General features: G+C 38.7%; 1 protein-coding gene across 1 annotated transcript in view; it reads right to left on the bottom strand.

Annotated features, from left to right (window-relative positions):
- Positions 1-1,148: 1,148 nt before the first annotated feature.
- The window catches only part of MAML2 (mastermind like transcriptional coactivator 2), a 370,219-nt gene continuing 348,418 nt past the window's right edge, over positions 1,149-22,949 (bottom strand). The window contains exons 3-5 of the mRNA XM_032295930.1: positions 16,141-16,344; positions 10,661-10,772; positions 1,149-4,498 (exon numbers count right to left, since the gene is read on the bottom strand). Of these exons, the coding sequence (XP_032151821.1) occupies positions 3,483-4,498; positions 10,661-10,772; positions 16,141-16,344 (1,332 nt within the window). The 3' untranslated portion in view covers positions 1,149-3,482. The remainder of the gene's footprint in view (positions 4,499-10,660; positions 10,773-16,140; positions 16,345-22,949) is intronic.

The following is a 22,949-nucleotide window of genomic DNA, read 5'->3' as shown; positions in this document are numbered from 1 at the left end:
GGCCTGGCCAATCAGAACACTGTACCTCCTTGGCCAAAGTGATTGTTGAGGGATGGGTACACACCCTAATTAAAGTCTGTGAGACACAGGTCTTTTGGAAGGAAAACATTCACTTTGTTTATGCTGAACTTGGAGTTATGAGGATGTTAAATCTGGAGCTTGTCAATCACTTTGCCAATATAAGAGAAGGAAATGCCCAAAGATGGAGCCAAGACACAGGGAACCAAAGGTAAGAGACATAAAAAGAACTGATTCTTGAAGACATTGTTGAGCTGCTGTATACAGCCATGCCTAAACCCAGTATCTCCCAGAAGTTTTAGTTATGTTAAACAGTACATTCCTTTTTCTAAGCCTATAGGAGATATGTTTTCTTTCCATTTTCCTTTCTCCCATCCTTCTATCCTCTTTTTGCTGAAAGAACTCCAAAAGAAGCTTCTATGCCCACAGTGCCTGAGAATTAGGCTGTATTTCCCCAGTATTTAGTAGATGCTATGCATACAGAATTTTAATACAAACTTTTTAAGTGAACTAAAGAACACTGAGACAAGTCAACATTTCACTTGCTTAGAAACTTCCTAGAAACTAAATTTGCCTTTAAGTACCCATTATTATGAATAGTTCTCAGAATTTTATATAATAAAGCAACAATATTGTTAATAACTGAAAGTATGATTTCATACAGGATAATTACTTCCGCATTTTTTAAAACAGTTTTTTACACATGAAATTATACACAATACCACAGACTTGTTTTATAAGTTGAAATGTTTACCATTATGGTACGGTTACAGTAATGCAGGTAATATTAGTTCATTCACTTACAGAGGAGTTATTTATCTTTATAGGGCTTAACACAAAGCCAAGACTGAATTATTTGTTTAAATTGCTTTCTAGGCTTTGACTTAAAATAAAAAAGAAAAATTACTTCTAACTCCTCTCTATGTCAGGATGATAAACAATGCCAACAATTAAGTGTTCTGGTATTTCTACAAAGGGCAGATTGTATTCCAATAGCTCTTAAGTTGTAAATCCTAAGGTTTTAGCTAAATATGCCTATCAAACTGTCATTATCTCTGCTTTCAGGAAAATTATGTCATCTTTGGTAATAGGCTGCCAACAAACAGAAACTACAGAGTACACCATGTTTTCCCAAAGAATCCTGTATTTTAATGAATAGCTGAATAAATAGACATTAATTATGAAATTCACATTAAGATAGAAGAAAATCCAAACATTCTGATTGCTTTATCTCTTAAATTTGATAACTACTACAAAACATACTTTTTATGTTAGGGTAAAAATAAGCCAACTCACAAGAGTGTAACTGGTTAGTGCTGGCAGATATATACAGTAACACGGAGAAGCCATACAATAAAAGTGTTTATATGTACATCATTTTTTTTCTTTTTGTATGGAGAAATGCTGTCTTATAAAATGGGAAAACACACAGTAGACTACATGCAACAAGGACCAATACAATGTGCACAGCAGAATAATAAAATAAGACACAAGAACTATGGGTTTAAAAAGAATTTGGGAGCAGGACAAAAAACAAGGATTGAAACCTGGAATGCTTTCTTATTGAGGTTTCAGAATATAAATTTGTCTAACAAGCCTCTTGATAGTTTTCAAAAGTTCCCACTCAAACACCTATGGTTTAAGTGTAGAGCTAAAAATAAACCATCATATTATACAAAATTTTGTATATTAGCATACAAAAGGTAGCAATTTACTTTTTGTATAAAATATAACCTTTCGATAGTATATTTATTTCACATATGTATAAATATAACCCAAAGAATATGTTTTAAGTATTTCTACCAAAATATTCTTTACAAAAGTTTACAAAACAAGTAATTTATTTATATTTACAACCTAGCACAGGTCAAATTCTGGGCCAGTGATGTTGGTATTGTGTAACAGATGGAGAGTGCTTCGAGACATTAAGATTGGGAGAGAGTTTTGCAGAATTTTCAAAGTGTGTTCTTTTTGTTTTGAACGGATATTGAAAGACTTGGTTATTAAATAACTTCAGCTAAATTACATTTGATATTTGAATATGTGAATGTATGACTGAAAGGGCTGAAGATAACCTTTGCTCCTCTGTACTTACGAAAATGATAGTGATATTTTGCATTCATTCCAGATCAAAACACGTCTTCCCCATTTTACAGATGATCTGTATGTGGGCACTGAGGTTAAATGACTCAACAGAAGCTCTTTGATATAGTGCTCAGTCCTGAGGGACAAAACCTGGATATGAAGAGTCCACCTAGTATGTGGCAATGATTCATCACATCAGGGACAGAAGAATGAACAGACCACATTCCATTTCACTGCTCACCCAAATCTAAATAATTCGTCCAATGAAGGACAAATTGTTTTCCCTCTTGATTATGGTTTCCTTCAAATCCCGTGAAATAAATTTGTACACATTGGTACTTGCCACCCCTGGTTCTTATCTCCAACCAAAACATGACACTTTCTAATTTCTATTTTAGTCTCCAAGTGTCCTTTTCTTATAAACGAGCCTCAGTCATCAAAGTGAGTAGGGAGGATGAGGCTCAGTTTCACTCATCTTGGGAACAAACCAGCAGGCATCGATCATAATAAGCAACATCCCATGTTATTTGTAGCCAAATAAACCTCCTTTATAGCAATGTCCAGTGGGTTTTTTTAAAAAGTGAAATCCAATGCAGATAGGTGTGCACCAATATTTCGGTATGATTATGATAAGTTTTTGTTATAGCTCAAATTTCATTGGAATGGATTCAGAAATTCATTGTGGAAGCGAAAATCAAATTGAAGAGCTCTATATTTTTGTTTAATCACTAGACACAGCATCCCACTGAAGTATATGATTGTGGGAAAATTGTAAAAGTAAGGAGTGAATCTGGGGAAGAAATTCTGTAATCCACTGGATGTTTTCTAGGTTCTCTGACTTTTTCTTAATTAGCACATTGTTTGGTTACTCCAAACAAATCTATAACATTTCAATCTATCCTGTAAGCTTCAGGAAAATTAAATGAAAAGACACAGTGGAAAGGTTAAACCATATCTATCCATTAGCGCAAATTAAGGAGTTGTTTGCTTGGAACTAGTACCTCCTCATGACATGGATTTAAATAAACTACAAGTTCTACTACCTTTTTTTTTTTTTTCCCCAAGGAAAAAGAAACTTGGAAAGGCTATTTTACACAATTAATTACACATCAACATCACAGTTCTGTTTGGATAAATTGGATACTGTGTCCTGGAGTTTAGGCAGGGAAAAGTGATCCCAATGTTTTATTTTCAGGTGTAAGATTGAAAACAAGAATTTGGACCAAATTTTTCATCACTGCAGTTACTTTCTGCTTTCCATTTTTAAGGATGTTATCTTCATGTAGTCCACCTGAATATCAACAGTTCAGCCTCTACAAAGTTTCAGTAAAATACTGCCTTTTAGTGCCTGGAGGTTGTAAATTGTTTCCCTTTCTTCTTCAGGAATTGTTCCCCAAGATTTCATCAAGATTGATGTCTTTCATCCAGTCATCATTACCAGGCTCTGTCTTCAATAAAGAATCAATGAAATCAGCATCACTGTTTAGGGCAGGGCCCATGTTATCAGTTTGTTGGCTGAGGAAGTCAAAAGCTAAGTCACTGCTGTGGTCAGTTCCTTGAAAAGCCCTGGAACTTTGGTTGGATGAAGGAAAATTGCTGGGTGTCAAGGATGACGGCTGATTGATGACTGTCCTCGACTGATTCAATCCTGTTCCTGACTGATTCAAATTAGGCAAAATCTGTGTGCTTAGTTGATTGGGTCTGAGATTCAGACACCTGAGTGGACCCATGGTTTGTCCATTTAGTGTTTGGCTTATTTGGTTCATGGGTCTCATTTGCACTGCTGGTGTTAACTGGTTAGGAGGAGCCACTGCCCTCTGGGAAAATTGCTGGCTACCTACTGCCTGTTGCAATGACTGATTTTGGGTATAGGCTGCAGCTGTACCTGTGGGGAAGCGGACTCCTGTAGATGTCAGGGCTTCTTGCTGTTTTGCTGTTGCTTCTTGAGAGGCCCAGTTTGGTGCAGTTGTGTTGGATGTGATCATTACATTTGATGTTCTCTGTGGTGGCATGCTGGCCATACTATGGGTTAAATTTGGTCTCAATTGTTGTGAATTGCCAACAGATCCAGCTCCAAAAGTGGTTACATTGTTATTATTACTTGGCCCTATGGTAGGTGGACGTGGCATCATAGGGTTGTTCTGATTTCCTATCAACTGCTTTGGGTTTCTCTGTTGGGTCAACTGATTCATTCCTGAAGTGACACTGTATGTGCTAGGTTGGTTACAAGGCAGATTTCCATACATCCCCATGTTTTGAACTGCTGTAGATAATGATGGCATTCTTGTCCCATGAGAAGTAGACAGGAGGCTGGAATTGGGAGTTAAAATGGTGTGTGTTGAAACTGGGTTTGCCAAAGCCTGGTTAGAGTTTAAGCTTATTGTGGATGAGCCACCTGAGAAAGAGAAGAGAATTGTATTAGTTTGTAACTGTATGTTATCTCCTCTGTAATTGCACTTTGCAATAACTCATCAATCTGAAACTGCTTTCAGGTATAAGACCATTTAGGCAAAATAATCATCAGATAAATTATGTAAAAGGAACAAGACAGTTTTTGGGAGGAAGGAGCACCTGAAGTCACTCTTTGGTTCAAAAGTTTATACATTACAAAAAGCAGACTAAAATAGTTCTTATTTTTTCGGTTTTATTTTATTCCTCTTCTGAAGTCATTGAAGGGAGGTAATAGTCAATCTTCCATTTGGAATTAGCTTAATATGTTCCAAGTCCAGAGACTACAATCTTGATTAGTCAGCTCTCATAAAATCCATGTTACTGTTTACCCCAGGTCCAAATAAGAAAGTGTGATGCATGCTATACATAGATCCTAGATTAATATTCCCAAACTATGGCCTTGAAAATCATGTCTCATTCTTTATCTCAATCATTACCATTCAAGGAGCTGCCCCGGTCACTCCCCAGCGTTCAAAGGGTAAATCTCCATCTCTTTAAACATTTGGAATTCAATGTTCTAGACATTATCTTCATAAAGTCTTCAGTTCCAGGAGGTGTAGTTGCTATTGAATTGTTACTCAAGGCACTGTGAGCCACCTTTGCTCATTTCCCTCCCTTACTGAGCCCCATCTTTTCCTCAAGGATCAGGTTAAGGCTGAAGCTCCTCCATTAAGCTTTCCTTTATCTTCCATCCTCCTCTCTCGGGCAGTATTTGCCCTTTGAATCTTTCATTTAGCACTTAGTATTGGGCAATCCATGGCGCCTCAAAGTGCCTGCCAGTTAAACTGATGCCTGTCAGTAACTGACAGGATATTGATAGAGACAGGAAGCAGACAAGGGTCTCACCCCGGCCCCTGCAAAAACCCGCCTTCAAACCTAAAACAGCCTGAAAGCTGAAAAACTGGACTGCTCATCCCAGATGAAGCCCTTTCCCGACTGATTTTTTCTGAATAATGCCCACCTGTGCACTGGGAGGACAGGATGGAGCTTCGTGCCATTTGCTGCAGGGAGGAGCCTGGCCTCTCCTGTTCCTGTGTGGTGACCTGGGAATTCAATCTGTAAGGTGGGAAACCTGCTAGCAGGACTCTCTCTCGCTTTTCTGAGAGTTATTTTTCCTTTTTGCCTGATAAATTCCATTTTTCTTCACCCTTCTACGTGTCCACGAGCCTAATCTTTCCTGGCCATGTCATGAGAGCCTGGTTTTAGCTGACCTAAGGAGAAAGTTCTGCAATAATATGGGACAATGTCTAAGCCACAGACTGTGGAATAAGTGCTTCACACGACAGACAGTGATTAATCAACACATTGAAATCTTCTTGACTTCTGGAGGTTAAAGTCATCATGAGGAAACATTTTTGGAGGCAAATATGATCAGAGAGGCCCAGAGTCAGAGATTCTGAGGAATACAGAGCTAAACACACCTAAGAATATCACGATGTCAATGGAAAGGCAGAGCATGTCTGCAACTGTAAACTTAGGCTATCCCCTGCTGCTTAAGGATACCTAGGTTGCGTACATCCTGAAAGACTGACGGCACAATGAACACACTAACCTTGCTTTCTATTTATAAATATGCCCCCAACTAGACTACATAACCCTTGAAGGCAGGAGCAGTCTGTTGTATCTCCTTGTATCTGTGTAGTGTATTGTGTAGTGGGCAGTGTTTGATGAAGAGAGATAAGAGCCAGGTAAGAGACACTTGAACAGTAACTGAGACCACACACAATACCAATAAGATTAAGCAACATCATCTTTGTATCTGGAGGTTTCATATCAAGGGAATTTATATTATGAAAATGCCGTGGGAGAAAATGTAGATGTTTTAATAATTATCACCTATAGTTGCCCTGTATTTTAATAATATGCCCTAAGAAGGTTTATAAGGAAAACAATATTTTTAAACAACCAGAATAGAATTGCCACAAAGATCACAAAATAATAACGGTTAATATTTAAAGCCTCGTAACAGGTGATGGAAACTGTCCCATGTGCTTTTCATACACCATTTTTAATATCGAAATCTGGGAAAGGTAAGTATTATGGTACTAAGATTAAAATTAAAAAATGAATTTAAAAAGTCTGTATTGTGTTTTGTTGCTTATTTCATTATCAGAAGACATGGGAAGTGCAATGCTCTAGAACAGTGATTCTGACCCACTGGAGTGTCAGCTGTTGGATGCTAAAGATTTCTCCATTAGAAAAATGCCAATATTCTGCCAGGCACGGTGGCTCAAGCCTGTAATCCCAGCACTTTGGGAGGCCGAGGCGGGTGGATCACGAGGTCAAGAGATCGAGACCATCCTGGTCAACATGGTGGAACTCCGTCTCTACTAAAAATACAAAACATTAGCTGGGCATGGTGGCACGTGCCTGTAATCCCAGCTACTTAGGAGGCTGAGGTAGGAGAATTGCCTGAACCCAGGAGGCGGAGGTTGCAGTGAGCCCAGATCGCACCATTGTACTCCAGCCTGGGCAACAAGAGTGAAACACTCCGTCTCAAAAAAAAAAAAAATAAAAAAAAAAGAAAAAGAAAAATGCCAGTATTGACTGTGGAAGAGACTGCTAGGTGCCTGCCCTAATATCCAATCCCTATGTGTTCCTTAGAAACAGAGCAATGTGCTCAGCTGAAAAACCATATTTCTCCAACTCCCTTGTCGATGGGGTGGGTGGGGGTTCCAGATCAATATGTTCTGGCTAAGGGAATCAGATTTCTTTTCTTTCCTCTCCCTACCTGGAATACATGTATGAGACTAGTGATGTGGTGGCTACCAGGCAGACCTTAGGATAGAAGCCACATGCTAAAAGAGATGGAGTGGAAAGATAAAAGAAGCTGCAATTCCAGATAACACTGTAGCACCACCACGCCAGCCCTAGACTACCATCCCTGGGATCCTTTTATATGAGTGGGAAAAGAAAAACCTAAATATCCACCTTGAATTTTGTGTAATATTTCAAAGAGCTCCCAGCTTTCCCAAAGCTCACTCAGGCCACGGCATAAAAAACCATGTTTCCAGTACAATATGCACTGTGTAACAATGTTTGGTCAATAAAGAACTGAATGTATGACAGTGGTCCCGTAAGATTATAATGGACCTGAAAAATTTCTATGGCTGTATTTTAGAAGACACTCGAAAATAATTACTAAATGCATTCACTTACCACTCACTGACACTCAGTGCAACTTTCAGTCCAGCAAGCTCCATTCATGGTAAGTGCCCTATACAGATGTACCATTTTTTTGTCCTTTTTAAATCATATATAAAAGTCATAGTAAGTGCTTTTTACTACGCTGTCAATAATTATTTCAGAGTGTACTCCTGCTTATATAAAAAGTTAACTGTAGGCCGGGCGCGGTGGCTCAAGCCTGTAATCCCAGCACTTTGGGAGGCTGAGGCGGGTGGATCACAAGGTCAAGAGATCAAGACCATCCTGGTCAACATGGTGAAACCCCGTCTCTACTAAAAATACAAAAAATTAGCTGGGCATGGTGGTGCGTGCCTGTAATCCCAGCTACTCAGGAGGTTGAGGCAGGAGAACTGCCTGAACCCAGGAGGCGGAGGTTGCAGTGAGCCGAGATCGCGCCATGGCACCCCAGCCTGGGTAAAAAGAGCAAAACCCCGTCTAAAAAAAAAAAAAAAAACAAAAGTTAACGTAAAACAGCCTCAGGCAGGTCTTTTAGGAGATATTTCAGAAGAAGGCATTGTTATCTTAGGAGGCGACAAGTTCCACGTGTTATTATTCCTGAACACTTTCCAATGGGTCAAGATGTGGAGGTGGATGACAGTGACACTGATGATTCTGACCTTGTGCGTGCAGGCCTAGGCTAATGTGTGTATGTGTGTGTTTGTGTCTTAGTTAAAAAAAAAAAAAAAGCTTAAAAATTAAAAACAAAACCATAAAATTTTTTAAGTGAAATAAGCCAGGCACAGAACCATATGTTCTCAGTCATACGTGTCAGCTAAACATGTTGATCTCATAGAAGTAGAGAGCAGAACTGTGGTTTCTAGAGGTGGGGAGGATGTGGGGAGAAAAAGCCAGAGAGAAGTTGGTTAATGGATACAAAATTACAGCTAGAGAGGAGGAATAAGTCCTGGTGTTCCATAGCATTGAAGGACAACTATAATTAAGGATAATTTATACTGTTTTCAAATAGTGAGAAGAGGATTTTGAATGCTCCGAACACAAAGAAATGATAACGTTTGATATGCTGGTTGTGCTAACTACCCTGATCTGATCATTACACACTGGTCCATGCATCAAAATATCCTATTGTACCCCATGCATATGAACAATTATGTGTCAATGAAAAATAATTTAAAAATTATAAGAAAATAGAAAAAAGTTCCTAGAATAAAGATACGAAGAAAAAAATATTTTTGTACAGCTGTACAGTGCGATTATGTTTTACGCTGTGCCATCACAAAAGTCCAAAGTTTAAAAAATTTAAAGGTTGTAAAGCAAAGCAAAAAAAAATTGACATAGAAATTAACTATTGAAGAAAGAAATTTAAAAAAATAAGTTTAGTGCAGCCTAAGTATACAGTGTTTACAAGGTCCATAGCAGCGTACAGGGATGTCCTAGACGTTTGCATTCACATGCCACCCACTCACTGACACCCAATGCAACTTCCAGTCCTGCAAGCTCCATTCACGGTAAGGGCCCTATACAAATGTACCATTTTTTTTTAATCTTTTTAATCATATTTTACTGCACCTTTCCTATGTTTAGATACACACATACCTACCATTGTGTAGTAGTCCGCCTACAGCACTCATCACAGTAACATGCGGTACAGGTTTGCGGCCTGGGAGCAATTGGCCATACCATACAGCCTAGGTGTGCAGTGGGCCAGACCACCTAGGCTTGTGTAAGTACTCTCTATGATGTTTGCACAACAAAATGCAATTCTCAGAACATATCCCCATCATTAAGCAATATATTACTGAAAACCACATCTTAGCTTTGAACCTCTTTGAGGACAATAAACTAGAGAACCCTGTTTTTGCCCTGAGGCAAAGTAATCTTTGAACGTGAAATGCATACATCCCATTACTAATTTTATTTGGTGTTTTTACAGACAATGTCTCAATATGTTGCCGAAGCTGGCCTCAAACTCCTGGGCTCAAGCAATCCTCCCACCTCAGCCTCCAGAATAGCTGGGGCTACAGGCATGTGCTACCGAGCCCAGCTCTATTCTCAACTTTAGTTGAAAGAGGCAAACTGTTGTATGTATTTGAGGGAGTTTAAATAAGTCAGGACAACATGTTTAAAAGTACACTTAATAGTATGAGGAAATATTAATAAAATAGGGGTGTTCACAGCCTTTCTTTCTTTAGAGAATCTTCTTTATGGCTTCCTGAGAGATGAAGGTAACAGGTAAGACAGAGAGAACTTAGGAGACCCAAGAGGATAAGCTTAACTTATATAGGAAAGTGCAGAAGTGAATTGAATAGACGCTGAATAGGAGAAGGCAGAACAATATAGGCTGGGTTTGGGAAAGGTTCTTTTGGAGTTTAATGAGTGGGAGGAGAGAGAATTTGGGGGACTTTTGTACTTACCGTTTATTTTTGACTGAGAGAACTATTAAGAAGACTTGCTTTGTGATTTAAATGGGGTTCACCTTTGTTGTTTTTGACAGACCTTGTGAAAACTTAATTTGCTTTTCAAGTATTCCTTGGTGGCAGGACCATTTGTCTTTGAAGGGGAAGCCTTGGAGATGGGCTCAATGGTGGATGAAAAAGACTAGGATTTGTGAAAGTGACACAAGTGCCCATCTAAGAGGGAGAAGTGCCTGCTTACCTTCTACTACCTGGGTTAAGATATCTCTTTGGGAGGAGAATGATTGAACCTAACAGAAAAATATTTAGCTCTTTTGAATTCTTGGAGGTAATCCAGAGTGGTGAAATATGTGAGGCTAAGCAAGAACTGATGAAAGGACTAAAAGGTATTTAAGAGTAGTCTTGGTATGAAAGCCAAATGGGAGTTAGAGATTCTAAGAAAAATATTACAATCAAATGTGAGTTAAACGGAAAAGGAATTATTGAAAATTGAAGTTGTTTTTTTCCTTTCACACCTATAATTTTTATTACTTTTTAAGAACACTTACCAGAATACTGAGCAGTTGGTTGCATATTGCCCACAGTTCTTCTTTGGTCTTTATAATCTGGAGGTGGCCTTGACAAATGTCGGTTTATCTGATCTTGTGGAGCCATTTTCTCCTTAAGAAATGATATGAGAACAAATGAAAACACATTAAATTGTATCATTCCATTTTCACTTGTGAAAATGCATGTAAAATTTTGTAAAATTTCAGAAAAGAACAATTTTGCAATCATGGGTTACAAATCATGACCTTATTTCATAGTCTTAATTCAGAGACAAATCTTTTCAATTTCAATAAACTTTCTGTATGGAAGTATCATTTCTACTTCTCCATAACACTCAACATGTGTTTTGGTTTTAGTAACTACTCTTATTTTCTTTATTTTGCAATTTGATTTCAATGAGAACTAAATTTCTGTGATTTTCAAGATTTTAATTTCTAATTTTATGCTGTAGCACACCTGATATACTTTGGCAGGTACCTATATACAGTTCTGGTCCCACAGAGTGGGAAAAGCATAGGAGTAGGGTTTTCAGATAAAATACAGAACACCTGGGCATTCTGTATTCTTATTTGTTAAATCTCATAACGCTAAGTAGGAGGAGATATCAGGAGATAACCAACAGATAATGATATAGACACTATATCAATGTGATCTCTTTTTTTTAACCACCTCATAAACAATTCTTAAAAGTAGGTATGATTATTTCCACCTAAAAAATAAGGAAATGGAAGCCTTGTTTGGCTAAGTAACTTGTTCAAGATCACACAGTGGTAGAACTGAGACCAAATCCTGAGTCCAAAACTCAGCTCTTTCCTGACACACAGTATGAGGGCTCCTTGCTACTCTGTTTCTCAGCTCCCCATTCTAAAAACACAGGTTCCCTAGCCTTCCTTCATCTCTTCCTTCTGGAATCAGCCTTCTGATCTTTAGAATAGGAGAGTTTGGAAGCTAAGAGAAAAAAATAGAGACATTCTTTTAATATGTCAATATCCTCAGCCAGAGACCACCAGGAACGCAGCTGTTGGGTTTATTACTAGTTGCAGCAAGGAAGAACATACAACATGAGGGGTCACAGGGTATCTCAGCAGGAGAATGTTAGAAAGACTCTGTCCTAAGATTTGGACTTTGAGTGACTTAGGGAGGGTCTAAGGAAATGGGGCTTTGTTCTAGATTGGAAGATGTCAGAAAGTAAAGTCAGTTCTAACTGAATAAAGAAGTAGTTATCACTCATTTAACAAGAGACAGGGGTGTTTGGCATTTTGGAGGTTGCACAGAGACCTTGTTTGTGTCTGTTTTTAGACAAAATGATGAAGTCTTATTTTGTATCATTTTATTATGGTCTCAGAGTAACCCTGTCTGAGATTGACAATCGGTAGGATTGTTTATACCCAGCAGAGAACAAAATGGCTTGGCTGTGAGTATCATATCAGCTTTGGGAATTTAGGGCTGCTTTTTTTCTTCTTTGGTATGGATCAAGGAGTTTTTAGAATTACTTAACTGCAATTTTGTATGCACACCAAAGCAAACTCAATTTTCAAGATAAAAATAATCAGCATAGGTAGATAGAGAACACTGGAATTATAGAAAGGTCAACAAATAAAAAACTTTGTAGTAGATACATGGGTAAATTAGCTGGAAGACAAATGTGCACTGCCTAACTTAGAACTGACTTAAACCATGTGTTTCTCAGTTTCCCATCAAATTCCAGACCTTCTTAGTAGAATAAGTCTACTATACAGGAGGGGAAAAAGCCTTAAAACAACAACAAACCAAATTTAAATTCTTGTTGCTAAGAAAAAAGCTTGAAAGACACAGTTTTTTGCACATAAGTAATTCATATAAAACACAATTTTGATGAGCTAAGTGTAAATGAATCAGAAACATATGGATTGCATTTATTTTAAACATGGGTTTATAAATTAAGGGAAAAAGTGGTTGGTGAAATGCTTTTTGGTTTTGCCCAACCCCTAAATGTTTAAGAAACAGCTTGAGATGTTCCATGAACCCAAATGTGGCAATGTTCAACCAGCCCTGTGGTAAACTGTTGTATAGGATGACAGTTTTGATTTTTATACCAAGCATGGGACTTTCTGAAATTCCCTTTTTCCAAAAGCATCTGTCATTCTTCCTTATGTAATTAGGTGTTTCTACTGTTTATACTGAAGAGGACAGGGTGTGTGTGTATGTGTGAGTGTGTGTATGAGTGTGTGTGTGGGCAAGAGAGAGAGAGAGACAGAGAGAGAGAGATAAAGAGAGAGAAGGTCCTTGACCTCCCATCATAGACTATATTGCAAAATAATTATTGACTTTTTTTTTTTTTTAGATGGAGTCTCGCTTTGTCACCCAGGCTGGAGTCCAATGGCATGATCTCGGCTCACGGCAACCTCCACCTCCTGGGTTCAAGTGATTCTCCCACCTCAGCCTCTCGAGTAGCTGGGATTACAGGTGCCTGCCATCATGCCTAGCTAATTTTTGTATTTTTTTAGTAGAGACGGGATTTCACTATGTTCGTCAGGCTTGTCCACACCAGAGGGCTAAATTGTTGTTCAAAGGGTTTTCATATATGGGGGTGTGTGTGTGTGTGTGTGTGTGTGTGTGTGTGTCTCCAGAAATTTAGGTTTCTCAAACTACTTGTTCACAGATGAATTAGAGTAATAACCTTGCATATGGACATAACATAGAACTTCCATGTTGTCCCTTTGTGTTGAAGAGCAGCAAAGACTAGACAGCAATATTGAATAGAGATGGCTACATTTTGCAAAAGAATTACATTCTCATTCTGTGCAAGTATAAACATATAGGCCATTCCTGAGATTACTTTTCTGCAATATGAAATTTAGTTTATGAACTAATATCTAATGATAACCCAATCTCTTGGACCTGAAAACCCATTATAGAAATCATTTGTTATCATACGTATCTGTTCTGTTTCAGTTTCTCCATCTGTAAAAATGTGAGATGTGGATAATTATAGGACCTCCGTCATATTCCTATTAATTCTGTGAAAATCCAGCTTGGTGCCTGGAACATAGTAGGTGCACAATGCATGTTGGTAATTATGATGTCTGTTGTAAGAAGTACTATTCATGTCGCTTCTTTGTGCCTCATTGGTAGGAGAATAAAAGAGAATAAGGATAACAAACTTTCATGAGAAAAAGTCTCAATTTAGGTGCCTATGTGGCCTTGCCAACTGACTGCAAAGGACCACAAAGCATATGCTAATGTACAGTGGTATCAAAGACCGCTTCTTCCTGGATGTGCTAAAAAGCACAGACACCCTTAATGGTGTCCAAACAAAAAGAAAAGTGGATGGTTTTTAAAAATCACAAAAACAGCAGCCTCATTCATTGCACACAGTTTAATGCCACTGCTCTTTGCACCTGTCCTAGTGGTGACTCAACTGGGGCCCAGTGGGAGTTAGGCCAGTGCCAGGCCAGAACTCTTATGGAATGTGTATGCTACCACTTCCCTGCCTTTTAACAAGAGCTGAAAATCAACCTGTGTGTGTTATAATTCATGAAACTAGTAGTATTGATGGTAGTGATGAAAGTGTACCCAGTAAGTCAACCTTAGATTATACATGTTTCTCTCTATTGCCCTTGTTTCTAAGTTCTTTAGTTTATAAGAATAAAAAATGGGAGGGGAAGGGAACAGCGGGGAGGACTGGAGTTTTCAAAACTATGATTTCTAGAAGAAGCCAGTTGTGTCACTTTGTGATCCAGTCTGTGACTCCCTTAAACTTTATGGCAGCACTCAAGGTCATCTGTAATATTATTTCTCACTGTTCCTTAGTCCAGGCCAAATAAATTTATTTCTAATTATTTCTTTTCATATGTCCTGAATATGAAACTTATTCCACTGGTAATTCCTTAAAAAAAAGTGATTGTTATGCTGTGTTTACTTTTTATCAGGGATTAAATATTTCATAATGCAATCTCAAACTAACCAACAAATTCACACCCAGGCTGCACATTTTGGTGGCTGGTCCACCCTCCACCTATAATAGTGGACCCCACCTACTTGCCTATCAGAATCCTACAGTCCTTCAAAATCAATGTCAAATTCTGCCTCTTTGAGAGACTATTCTCAATCTTTTCAGGCTGGATTTAGTCTTTCTCTCTATTACATTTTCTCTTACTATTTTTATACTTTTACTACAATGCAAATGTGAATCTAGTGCTTCTCCTTCTGTTAAATCCTTAAAATCTCTTCCATTGCTTTTCAATGTAAATTCTGGTCTTTCAAGCCCTACCCTCCCGGCTCTTACCTGTGGCATCTTTACCCATCACTTCCCCATTCTTGTGCACGCTCAATGCCTTGGCAGACATAATATGGAGTATTCTTAGAATTGTCCCTAGGTCTTTGAATATACTGGCTCTTCTGGCTAAAATAACCCTCCTGCTCTCCTCTCATCTTCTACTCCACTTTCAGATATTCAGTAGATAGAATGTTCTTTCTGAATCATTTCTAGTAGTTCCCAGAGTATAGCATTTAATCACATGGATTACAGTTGGCCAATTTATTTGACACGTCCTCAGTGGGCTCAAGGATTCTTTAGGGTTAGGAGAGGATTTGCCTTGTTTATGGCTCTACCCTCATTGCAAATTAATATTTACTGATAATTATAACATGTGTTGCGTCCTGCATTTCTGACTTTTACTGCAAAGCTCCTTGAATATAAGATTATTTGATTTTGTTTTTCTCTTTTCTGTGTACCTTAGTTCTGCTCACCTGGAGATGGTTACCTGTACTTCTTATTTCATTTGGCCAAATAGTTTGAAGGGAGACAATGAAACTAGGGCTGAGCAGATAAATACTGAAGCAGGGTTAATGCATGGGTAGTGTGTGGGCAGCACAATCTTGTCTTTCTTAAAAAGTCAAATATTAGGTTGGTGCAAAAGTGACTGTGGTTTTTGCCATTAGTAGTGGCAAAAAACCCCAATCACTTTTGCACCAACCTAATAAACACAGGGCAAATGGGAAATGTATTTATATTTTCTTTTTAAAAAAATTCCCCATTGTGAGTTGCTTTATTTTGGAAGCCAAATCTTTGTTTTAAGGCTCCATGTTGGCTTTTCAAATTGTTTTTAAAACTCTTATCTCTAAAATCAGTTTGTATTTGAGTTGATTCAAGTTCAGTTTACTACTTCTGCCCCTTAAGCCTGGGGAACAACAGTGGTTTATTTTGCGTGATTCAAATGCCCATGTTGGTTGTTCTAGACATTCCTGGGCTGGGCTGGGCAGGGCTGGTTAGCAGGGGTGCCATGCATTCCAAGGGTCTAGCAGCTGTTAAATCAAGTTTTGTTTTGTTTTTTTCTTCTTCCTGCAGTACACCAAATATATGGAATTATCCTCTCTTACAGTCAGGACGCCTTTGTTGCTGTCATATATCAGGTACAGTAAATATAGATAGAAAAGAATAAATTCTCTCTGTTGGGTCAACAGGTTGGTTCAGTAAGAAATTAAGAGAAAATTTTACCGCGTCAGCCAGCATCTGCTGCTGGAGAAGAAGTTGCTGTTTCTGCTCCATGATCTGCCTCTGTAGAGTCTGCTTCTTTCCCATCAATTGCTGATTCAACAGTGATTGCTGGGAGTTCATGTAACCACTTCCAGTGTTTGGATTTGAGCAGGGGTTGGGACTTGGACTGGGGCCTGTATTCTGGCCTACCACAGAGTGTTGATCCTAAAGAAGAGAAAGGGGGGAAGGAAAAGCTACTGTGAATTTAAAAAAAAAGAAAAATGTAGCACAAAGGTTATATACTCAGATTCCAAACATTTTTCATCTTATTAAAGATCAAACATGGTTAATGGTTTAGAGATCAGAGAATCGCTTTTTAAATGTAGAAGAAATAATTGCATATCACAGCAACCAAAGCAGCTGGGTTAATGACATTAGGGCACTGGAAAAACTCCCACTGGACTCTGATGGTGGAACTTCCACATTCCAGAAGGTGTTTATGGAACCTCAAAGAAAACTACCATAAGAACATATGGCAAACCTCTCAATTTCTCAGGAATAAACACCATAGTGTAACAAATCCTTCCTTTTCCCAAAGTTAGCAGGTATCATTGCTGATCCTGCAATGAAAATCATATTTTAATTCACGTGTTTAAAAGTTGAAACCATTTTGGACAGAAGGCATTTTGCCTTGCCCAGTTTTCTGCAACTGAAAGGCAGGAAGGCCTGTGAGTTTCTGTTTTATAAACTCAAACTTGCAAAGAACTTCACTTCTCAGGGACTTGTTAATTTTGTTTCCCGGTCAACACTTCAGGTATCTTGGTACAAGAATCTCAGTAAAAGAAAACCTAACACACTGACAATGAGAAAATATTGATTAAAAACTCAATTATGTATCAAATAACATTGGGTCCTAGTGAACTGCCTTTCTAATGTGAGGTCTCTACCAATTTTTTGGTATTGACAAATCAGGACTCTTCAAGACGGCAAGCTAAACCCAGTCAAATATTCTCATTAATTCCCAATGATACATTTAGGATTGAGCTCTACACTAGTACACTAGTGGGGTTACAAGAAGATTAGTAAATATGGTCATCACTCTAGAGAATTTATCACCCAAGTGAGGGAGAAATGCTTACACATCTAAATACAAGAAAATATACAGTCAAATTTTAGATTAAAATTGACTATATGATATAAACAGTAAGTCAAAAATAGTTATACTTTGATCAGAATGATCTGGGAAGCAGCTTATAAGTCAGATGTCCTGGCCTTGTCCCAGGGATTCTGAGGCTATAGATAAGAGTACCTCCTTAGGTCATTCTTATACTCATTGGTACAGGGAATATGCTTTGGGAAACACTGATTATATGGGAACAAAAGAAACCCAACTCTTTCTCTCTTTTTTTCTTTATTTTTTTTAAGAGACAGAGTCTCACTCTGTCACCCAAGCTGCAGTGCAGTGGCACAATTATGGCTCACTGCAGGCTTCAACTCCCAGACTCAAACAAACCTTCTACCTTAGCCTCCCAAGTAGCTGGGACCACAGGTGTGTGCCACCTCACCTGGCTAATTTTTAAATTTTTTGTAGAGATGGGGTCTTACTATATTGCCCAGGCTGGTCTCAAACTCTAGGGCTCAAGTGATCATAGATCCTTGACCTCCCACAGTGCTGGGATTACAGGCATGAGTCACTGCACCTGGCAAAAAAATCCACATCATTCACCAACTAAACTGTGTGAGGTTACAAGACATAAAAACATAAAGCAGGGAGTTGGGTGTGGTGGCTCACGCCTATAATCCCAGCACGTTGGAAGGCTGAGACGGGCAGATCACCTGAGGTCAAGAGTTCGAGACCAGCCTGGCCAACATGGTGACACCCTGTCTCTACCAAAAATGCAAAAATTAGCCAGGTGTGGTGGCACGCGCCTGTAATCCCAGTTACTCGGGAAGCTAAGGCATGAGAATCACTTGAACCCAAGAGGCAGAGGTAGCAGTGAGCTGAGATTGTGCCACTGGCCACTGCATTTCAGCCTGGGTGACATAGCAAGACTCTGCCTCAAAAAAAAAAAAAAATTAATAAAGCAACTCCCATGACAGCACATGAGTAGTGGTGGCAGATACACTATTTGTGGAAATTCTCTTCTCTTTTATTTCCTTCTTTTTGTTTAACTATGTGCTGAGCTGAAATAAATAAATTAAATCAATAAGTCACAAGCCCAAAGCCATGGCCTTGCCTTAGTAATCCCTGGGGCTACAGAGCTCACTAGCTATCTCAAACACAAAGGGTTACAAAATCATCCTAAGGGCGACCATCCACTGAGGCTTATTGTCAGCCAGTCACTGTGTTCAGTGCTTTATCTCATTCACTTCTCCCAACAAAACAGTAAAAGCTTGTATTATCATCCCAATAATTTATCCCTATCCTAATTTTGCAGATAAGAAACTTGAGCTTAGAGAGATCACACAGCTGTAACTGGCCACGGAGGATTTGAAGCCAGGTGTGTCTGACCCCACAACTCCAATTCTCAATCACTATACTTCACTACATGTCATCTGAGACAGGAAGTATTGAGAAGAAAGATTTTTGTACTTTAAACCTGGGCCACCCCATCAGTTCATGCAGCCCTCTTCCCAGGGTTGAGCACCCTCAGGTCAGGGAGGTGGAAGGAAGTGTGTTGGAGAGGACCGGGGAGTGAGGACAGGGTGAGGAGATCCTCTTCACTAGTTAGTAAAAAATGATTATAGCCATCTCTGAAGTACATCCTTTGTGCAGCTTAAGGAAGCCATCCTCTAATATATTTACACCCCTGTGACCAGTCAGTTCTTTCAACATTAAATCCATCATGACTTTTGGACAAGATTTCACCCCATGTGTCCTATAGGCTACTAGGAACGTGGGCTTGGAGACAAGCACTTGAGAGTCATTGACAGAATGGTAGGAGACGAAGATCTGTGAGCTGAGTGCTGTGGAGGGCAAAAGAATGAGGAAATGCATGGAGGATTGGGGGTTGAGCCTTTGGGTGCACCCTGACTACAGACAGGGAAGCAGAGCCTGTGACAGGGAGAAAGAGGCAGGATCAGGGAAGTGTAAAGACAGCTGGAAGTGGCGGTGGAAGACATCAAGGTGGGAAAGAGTGTATTGGAGACAGTAGTTGGCTTTCTACTCTCCACTTGAACCAGAATAGAAAGAGTCTGCTCTTCTCTTTGATATAATTTAGCTTTACGCAAGACTTTCAAAAGAAGATTTCATGTTTGTTTGTTTAAGTAGCTGACAAGCACAGGTGGAAAAATGACAAACACTTTTCGTCTTCTTTGCATTGCCATGCAATGGACAAGACCATAAGCTCTGGAGATGGGTCCTCCTTGGTTCATACACCGGTTCTGACACTTAGTTGTGTGATGTGGCAGAAGTTCATTCCCCTCTCTAAGCCTCAGTTTTCTTATCCGCGAAAGGGAAATAAAATAATAACAGTACAGACGTCACAGGATCCTCACAAGAATTAGAGGAGATAATCTAATACCCAGCACATAGTAAGCACTTACTAAACAACAGCTGCTCATAATTGTTAAAGTCATTTCTACACATAAGAACAATAGCCTGCTTTTGTTTGTTTTCATTGTGAAACAAAGGAGATAGAACTTGCAGACTACAGAAAGCTGTTCTGTGTCAAGTCTCTCAGAAATGGAGCCGTCTTAGTTATATTGCAGATTATGAGTCACCCAGGGATTTGGGGAATTACCTTCATCCTCCTACTTGAAGGTGCCAGAAGATGAGTGGGGTATCATTCTCTAATGGGCTCTCTTTTGGGGTATGCTTCTTTCTTCTCAGTTAGGGTCTCAGCTCAGGTCTCTGTTCACTTTGTTGTTTGTTGTTCTGGTTTTTATTCTTTTAACACCCAATGATCTATGCATAGTGCAATCAATGTACATTTAGTAAGGACTGTACCTTAGTTTCCTCATTTGTAAAATAAAGGGATTATATTAATTACCTAAAATTTGACAAGATAAATTTTAGAATAGTGCTAGGGACTTAGTAGAGGTGTTTGATACACTTTAACTATTATTATTTTGTTATTTTTGTGTTTTTAAATATTAGAGAGATGTTTTATACCCACTGAGTCTTGTGAAGGAGCTCACACTGTAAGTGTTCCTGGACTACAGATGTGGTGTGTTTGGCCCCCATCATGTTTGAAACACAAATTGCTCTTTGTGCTCTCCAGTTGGTCACAGCCTCGACTACTCCTTGCTTTATTATACCCACCCATTTTCCTCATTTCTATCACTTGCCTGGTCCATGTAGGTCATTTGAGTTTAAGAACTCTGGCATACAGTTCATCTGGGAAGATAAGCTACACACACCACACACTCCACCTATGGACTCACCCAAAGTTATGACAACAAAAAGCAATGCATAATCATTTCCATTAGGTTGTATGATACCTACTAGTATCTTAAGATTAAAACCCAGATCACGGCACACATTTACCTATGTAACAAACCTGCACATCCCACACATACCCAGAACTTAAAAGTTGAAGGAAAAATACATAAATAAATCCCAGATCAACTAAGGCCTAGTCTAGTCATCCATGAATACATCAATCCATTAGTGCATTTGACAATGTATATTGAATGTCTAGTCTGTATATTGAAAAGCAATTTTTTTATTTTCTAGAGACTGACATGTATTTAGAAAAGGGGAAAAAGAAGAGAAAGAAAAGAGGTAGGCAGAGTGCTCAATGTTGGCAGAATTGATGAACTCCAAAATAATTTCCAGAGAAAACCACCCTTTTCTAAGATTTATAAGAGATCTACGTGCCATGAAAATGTAACTATGCCTCTTTCTCTCTCTAATCAAACAGATAGACTGTGCTAAATGTAGTTTCATTCCTTCAAGATACCAAAAGATACTTTAGGACTCTTTTCCCTAGGGTCTGGAGGGTTTTCCAAATTTGAAACTAGTGCTGGGGTGAACGGAGGTGCCCTGGAATGGAGGAAAGAATAAGAGATAAACTCTTTGGAATTTCGTCAAAGATTTTTAAACCTTGTAGTTTCTAGCTCATGGGTTTTACCATGTACCTGCTACACACATTCTTTGAATTCATGATTGAAGTAATATTTAGCTGCTGTTGCATTTTTTCGTACTTATGTTTGCTGTAAAACACAAAACACCTCCTTACACAGGCTTGCTGTCATTGCCAAGATGTTCTGCAAACTTTAGTACATAAAATAGTTTAAAAGAAAAATCTGCTTCGATGCATTGGCTTTGATTTTCATATTCAGCCTCACTCTTTGCTTTAAACCCAACCGATGGGGAACTTAATAGAAATCATCTGTATTTTGCCCAGCACACATTTTCTCCTGAAGGGCATATGACAGCCATGGTAAAAATGGCACATGCTCAACTGATAGATGAGAGTATGTGCATATGTGTGCATACATGCGTGTATGTGATTGTGAAAGAACTGGGCTATTTTCATCCATGTAGTCTTTCACATGATAGAAAACCCAGTTTTCTAGAGAAACTGTAGTTAAAGATTGATTTGGCAGGAAGGAATAGTCAATGGCTGGTTCAAATCATGAACTTGCATGATCTTCCATTTTATGTGTTCTTTTCCTGTTTTTACCTATAAAATTACAGTGTTTGATTCTAACCTACAAAATAGGTTTCTGGTCCTATCCTCCTGGGTTTTAAATTAATTATGAGTACATAGTAATATATATTTATTGTACACTTCAAGATAGTTTTCCACGTTTGCGAGTGCGTGTATGTGTGCATTAGAGATCTTAAAGTCTTTTTATAGCATTAGTCAATGAGATAGTGTAGCATGCTAGTGCTTAAGCAAAGATAGAACTTCTTGATCCTTGTTTTAACCCAGCACAGGACTGCCAGACCAATGAAAACCTGTTTGTATTCTTTTAATAAGGTTCTATCAGTAATCGGCCTGTCTTTAGAATTATTACCTTCAGTTTACTCTTATTAATTAATTCAACACATATTTATGAAGTATCTGTTGTGCATCATGCATTCATCTGGACCTTGGGAATGAAGCAGTAAAAAGACACTAAAAGGACTTCTCATGAATCTAAAACAAAAAACATTTGTATGAGTTTTAGAATCATAATCTCTTAGTGGGATATATCTTTTTCTCAAAATGCCATCCAATCAAAAAGCATCTGAGATCTTCATTTCAATATTTTTCAGCTGTACACAAGTGGTCCCGAGCTCACTCTAAGGCCCACTTGTGAGCATCCTCTTCCACTCATGCTTTGGCCCTTCATTAGAAATTCACTGCTCCGTCCCTAACCACTGCTAGCATTTAGTCATCCCATCTTTGCTCTTTCACTCTGAGAATGTTTTAAAATAATCTCAAATCAGTAGTGAAGATTTCATAATACATTCATATATGTATTTTTTAAATGTTTTCATCTTCATCTGTCATTTAAGAAGAGGCTAGATATTCTTGATCGAACTGCTCAAGAATTTTGAACTCAAATTCATACGGATACTAGACTCTTTATATAGCAAAACTTCCCTATATAGCAAAGCCTCTATCTACCCAAATTTCTATTTGTCTGTCTGTCTATCTATCTATCTATCTATCCATCATCCCATCCATCCATCCACCTATCCATCCCATCCATCCATCCATCCCATCCATCCATCCATCTATCCCATCCATCCATCCCATCCATCCATCCCATCCATCCATCCATCTATCCATCCCATCCATCCATCCATCTATCCCATCCATCCATCCATCCATCCCATCCATCCATCCATCCCATCGAACCATCCATCCATCCCATCCATCCATCCATCCTAT

This window comes from Sapajus apella, unplaced genomic scaffold (genome assembly GCF_009761245.1).
Source record: "Sapajus apella isolate SASKATOON/1434 unplaced genomic scaffold, GSC_monkey_1.0 scaffold34, whole genome shotgun sequence".
NCBI lineage: Eukaryota > Metazoa > Chordata > Mammalia > Primates > Cebidae > Sapajus > Sapajus apella.
The sequence above is the reverse complement of the archived record's forward strand: the minus strand, read 5'-3'. Positions and strand labels throughout refer to the sequence as shown.